The sequence below is a fragment of the Papaver somniferum genome, chromosome 5, assembly GCF_003573695.1.
Source record: "Papaver somniferum cultivar HN1 chromosome 5, ASM357369v1, whole genome shotgun sequence".
In the NCBI taxonomy this organism is placed as follows: domain Eukaryota; kingdom Viridiplantae; phylum Streptophyta; class Magnoliopsida; order Ranunculales; family Papaveraceae; genus Papaver; species Papaver somniferum.
In genome coordinates, this window is record NC_039362.1 from 100,792,011 (window position 1) to 100,797,856 (window position 5,846).

At 33.6% G+C, this 5,846-nt stretch overlaps 1 protein-coding gene across 1 annotated transcript; it reads right to left on the reverse strand.

Moving 5' to 3' along the window:
- Positions 1 to 1,385: 1,385 nt before the first annotated feature.
- Positions 1,386 to 2,261, reverse strand: LOC113279394 (protein FAR1-RELATED SEQUENCE 5-like). The gene has a single exon (XM_026528086.1). The coding sequence runs from the start codon at positions 2,259 to 2,261 to the stop codon at positions 1,386 to 1,388; it is 876 nt and encodes a 291-aa protein (XP_026383871.1).
- Between the last annotated feature and the right edge of the window lie 3,585 nt (positions 2,262 to 5,846).

Genomic DNA, 5,846 nt, shown 5'->3' on the forward strand with positions numbered 1-5,846 from the left:
GACTTAATTACCAGTCCAAAATTAGACGAGTTCTTAATGGCTCGGCTCAAAGCCAACTAAAGCCGTATTGAAAATCTTTTCTTCCCTTAAAAAACTGACACGTGATATATTTTCTCCTTCTAAAAATATCTCGCATCTTCGTATTAAAAAAGAGAGTATGTACCAAGCAATATTGCTGTATATTATCCCAAACTGGTGATATTATTAGGTAAGTTGATATCAAAAGGTTAAGAGTGATTTTTCTCATTGAACATTGATATTATATGTGGACTGTGGTGGACTCACCAAATATATGCATCAACATCAAGTGGTGATGGTTTAGTTGGTTATCAAGATTAAATGATTTAAAAATCATGATCAAACCAGAGCCATGTTAAGGTTGACAATGTAAAATCCATTGTACCTGCCACTACATTCCACGAGCCATTAAACCAATCAAGGAGAAACCTTAATCTTGTTCATGGAATACAAAGCCAAGACAAGGATACTATATATTACAGGGATAATGGTACTACTCAAATTTCTCTAATTTAAACGTCATTCGTATTACACTACTAAAACTTCAAATAAAATCAAAGTATTTAAACTTGGGTTCTTTACAAATGCCAGAAAAATAATGGAGACAAATAATGAAAAAACTATGCTAAAAAAATATGAAACTTTTAATCGAATGTCTATGCTTGATACTGCAAAAATCAAAGTTCTCTGACAGCCCCCGTCTTCTGCATAATAGTTGGATAAAACCAAATCGTTAGTGGTGATAACACAGGTTCATTTCTGCGATAGTAGGTAGTTAGCATGGTATATTCAGGAAAAAAAAAACATTGGTATGATCACTTACATGGCTTGTTATTGTTTGCTTGTTGGATTTTCCGTTTTTCTTCACAATTTCTTCGATCGTGTCCAGGGAGAGTGTAAAACCCGCACTTGCGCTTCTTTTGTGGTGGCATTTCAATCGAGCTCATTATACGCCCAGTGCTACTCACATTATTATTCTCCTTTTCATTTCTAGGCGGCCTACCTTTAGTTACTACTACCACAGGATTTAGAATTATGTGATGTTTCTTCAACAACGTTTGGAGCTTCCACCTGGTCATCCTCGAGAACATTTTTACTCTTTTCTTGCGCTATCCTAGTAGAAATTTCTTCAATTCCTTGTAATGTCATTTTGTACAAAATATCACATTTAGAAGCATCCGACCACAGTTGTGTTGATAGTCGACATAAGTGGGTAAGCCGGAGTGCTTCGGCACATCCATATCTATCCCATGTGTAGTTCCGTCTGCACCTCTAAACAAATTAGCTCCTTTTAACCAACGTTTTAAAATAAAATACAACGGAATTTCATCAACTTCAAGTCTGTTGAAAATCCGCAACACATGCTTTCAAGGCAATCCCATGAATTCAAAATATTGACATGTACATGATGCTTCATATGTGTTGGGCTTCAACTTCACAGTAAATTTAGCAGGCCCCTCTTTATCTTTGACCAAATACGTTTTGGAAACCTCATCACAGTATATCTCTTCAGACTTGAATCGAATTGAATCTACTAATTGTTCTTGAAACTTGTCAAAGATGTTGCGCGTATAAATGGTGGCTGCATGCTTCAATAGAAGATTTTTTCCAAAGATAACACGATCTTTATGCTCCGAAACATAATCTTCTTTCATTTCTTTTTGAACAATTTTAGTTATTGCATGGTCGTACCTAACCACAAATTCCGTTAGGTTGGTTGTTGGAGAGACAAAATCTTGAAAAAATGAATTTGCTCCTTCATTACGACCCGTTGTATTCATTCCAGCATAAAAAGTATTTCGGTGATATATTGGAACCCACTTTTCACGAATGTCATATAGATCTGTAAGCCACTCATTGTTATGTAGGTTGTAATCTTTAATCAATGTCTTCCACTTTTCATCAAATTCGTGTACTTCATATGTCCAATGGATGCAAATTTTCAATTCACGTTTAAACTTTGACTTCGAAAAGTATATGTGTGATAGCTTCTCCCCAAATTTTTTCTTTATGTGCCGAAGACACAAGCGGTGACGCGTATTTGGAAACACTTTTCTATCAGCAAGACCGATCGCAGCATCTTGATCAGTAATAATCGAAACAGGATGACGCCCGCCCATCGCTTCAAGCCAAGCCTTAAACAACCAGACAAAAGTCAATTCAGTTTCATCTTGAAGAAATGCACACCCATATTGTATTGACCCATAATGGTGATTTACTCCGGTAAATGGAGCGAAAGGCATTTTGTATTTGTTTGTCCTATAAGTGGTGTCAAAAGTAACCACATCTCCAAAATGTTCATAAGACTTACGCGATCTGGAATCAACCCAAAAAAAATTAATAGCTCTTCCTTCATCATCAACTTGAAGTTTATAAAAAAGATTTGGATCTTACATTTGGTTTTTGTGGAAATAGTTAAAAACAGACTGCATCACCAACTTCCAAGTTAGGACGTCTAACCTAGTTCAAATGATTATGGCAATCTCTTTGATCAAATCCGATAGTTGAACCACCAAAAATTGAAGGTACTTTTGCTATCTGAAGATTTTCTCTATTAAATGATTCTGTTAAATCTTTTGCAGCTTCTGGCATGTATCGATTTGTCTGTAACCGAATCCGCTTCTCAGGACTAACAAACTTATGGTTGTGTTCATCTATAAATTTTGTTACTCTCCATTTACCAAGGATTTCGCTGTATAGCACGCGCATCTCTGCTTTACACCCACATTGGATGGTATTGGTATTTCTAAGTTTTTTGTCGATTCCCTCTGTTGTACTCCCTCCGTCCCTAATTAGATGACCTAGTTGTAGTTTGTACAATTTTTAAGACAAGGATGTTAGTAAAACTTAGAAATGATTTATCTCTTAAACTATATCACGGTTTTTCGTAAACTTTATACCGTTGAAAAGCATTTTAAAACATCTATGTAACGAGTATAAACATAACTATCAAATTATACATATTTCTTATAGTAACAAAAATAGGTCATCTATTTATGGGACAAAACTTAAAATCAAATAGGTCATCTAATTAGAGACGGAGGGAGTATCATTTATCTTTTGTCCTTCCCGTGAACACACAAAATGAGCCGATGTCACTTGATCAACTCTTACACGAGTCTTGTTTGTAGAGCGAATCCGCACGTCGAAACCATTATTTCTTCCGTACTCAATATAACTATCCCTTGCTTCTTCAAATGATTTAAATGTCCTGTGGTAAAATTCTTCGCTTGTGTCACCGAAGTTGTCGTTCTCAGTTTGGGGCTCACCATCGTTGACATCCATGAATGTTCTCTACAGAAGTCGATAAACATAAGAGAAAATGAAACCAAAAAGTATATCAGTACAACATTACATAACGGAAAAGAAGACATAAGAAAATATACATATGTTCAAGTGGACTGGTGATTATAGTCTAAGATGTCACGAAAGAAAAAGCAAGAAACAACTAAGAACCTTGATTTTAAAATTTCTTATAATTCAATTTGTAGTCCAAAGCTAGCAACACTATTAAACGAAAATTGGAATCAAGAGTTCAAGGCTGTAGAAATACTGACAAACAATATATATCATGAAATTGAGAATTTGATGCTTCAAAAAAAGTGATTGAAGAAAAAAACAAAAGAAGTAACTATGACATACCACTTTGATTCAAAATCAACGTTTCAGGAGAGTAACGAGAAAGATGGTTCTTCGTTTTTCGGCGTATGTTTTAGGTTTATGAGATTGAGAATTTTTCTTCCTGTGACAAGATAAATATTATGTCATCTTTTTTAGGTAACAAAAAAATATTGTATCAATCTTTCCCGCCAAACAAGGCAATTTGATACGGCTTCAATTGGCTTCGAGCCGAGTCACTAAGAAATATTATAGCTTTGGGTTAGTATTAAGTCCGTTAGATTAATAGTTAATCCACGCTTCCAATAAAACGTGGTAGATTAAGTTAAAATGTTAAGTTACAATAACCGGACCCTATATATAATGATTTTCAGACAAAGTCTTCTCCCCAACCTAGCATTACTTGGAAACAATCTCCTGGTCTCAGACTATTTAAGGTCCCTATCGTTGATCTTTTGCGTTGGTAAGACGGCAATGACTTTCCCATTAACAATCCCCGTTGTTCAGTTTCATATTATTAGCAATTTTTATAAAAAAATTTACACAAAATTGGTTAAAAAGACCAAAATCAACAATTTCTGGGTGAAAAAGACATCTAGATTTTGATACTGTTTAAATGGACAAAAATGTAAAAATAGTCAGGATGTAAACAATTTCATCTTACCCATTTTCAAATACTTTTTCTTATTTTTAATTTACATCAGGATGCATCCAGTTTCATCCTCGCTATTTTTTAAGTTTAAGCCATGATGAATCCAGTTTCATCCTTACTATTTTTTTTTGTGTCCATTTCACTCATACTAATTTTTACTCGTCCATTAGAACCATGTTTTAAAAATATTTGGACAAATGACCCATTTTCCGAATTTTTTAATAGTGGTAGTGTAATTAACTCATTTCTAGGAAAAATAATTACTGATAATCTAATCACGAATCATAGTTAATCAAAGAATCTTGATTAATTATTTGCAGTGTGTCACTCTATCTGAAACATTTATGGATTAGTATTGAACAACCCCAGTGATAATCTGTGGTTCTGTAGTAATCCACTCAGATTTCTTTTAAAATCTCTCCAATACTCAATGATTTTTATTTGTTAACTAGGTATCACCGAGGCCTTACGGCCCCGGCTCAACCTATGTTTAGTTTCAAGCATCACGTAGTCTTCGGTATTTGACCCATGCTTTTTAGCTTGATCTGTACGGTAAAAATATTATAAATTATCAATAATATGATGTTATCCAGTGTCTCCATTGAATCGCCCGGTTTATATCATCTAGATATTACCGTTGATGATTTCCTAAATGTTTTTCCTTAGTATTATCGGTTCATTGATTCCAGGATAACTAAATAGTGGACATTGATTAACGTGAAGGTCACATGTCAAAGATGGCAGTCAAAGTATCATGTGATTTTAAGTGGATGATGTTGAGCATTTTTATCTAACAAATTAAGTTGAACCGTGGTGTGAACAAAAGTTGAATTATATACTTGAAATAGACAAACCGATATTTATTTTAATAAATAATTCAGAAGATCTTTTTTAGAGAATTTTAAAGCAAATAGTATAAATTTTAACAAAGCAATTCATGCAATCTATTCCGAAGAGAAAACAATATGATCTGGATAAGAATTTAAATTACCACAACAATAATAATGTAAATAATTAGGTGAATAATGCAAAAGCTATTGAAGTGGTTCAAGCAATTGTTAATGTCTTTGACACGTTCAAAAACCTAGTGAACCATGTGTATGATAAGGTGAAGAATATAAACTGGAGTTATAATACACCTAGTCAAAAATGTAAATTAGTTAAAATAAAAAAGAGTATATTTTAGCTACTCCAAAAAGTGAATGAATATATTTATGACACGTCCATAAACTTCCAGCTCTCTCTTTGGGAATTTCACTATTCTTATACAGATGTATTCTTTTTCAATTTCAAATTTTTATACACCGAGAACTGTATATCCTTTCTAGACATTGTTTTGAATTGTCGTAACCTGTTTTTCGGTTTTGATTTTAAATTATCCATATTTCCATGGATCATGTAATTGTGAACTTTTTGTTCAAACCCACCTTGTAGAAAAAGACCGATACATGCTCGTTGTCTTGACACCGTTTCTATGACCTGACCTCCTAAAAATGTAATCATATTCTTGTCAAATTTCTTTGATTGTTAAATCGCGGTTATCTTCCCCATATTTAAT

Excerpts from the sequence above, each read along its gene's own strand:
- LOC113279394 (XM_026528086.1), bottom strand. The coding sequence starts at position 2,261 with ATGCCTTTCGCTCCATTTACCGGAGTAAATCACCATTATGGGTCAATA.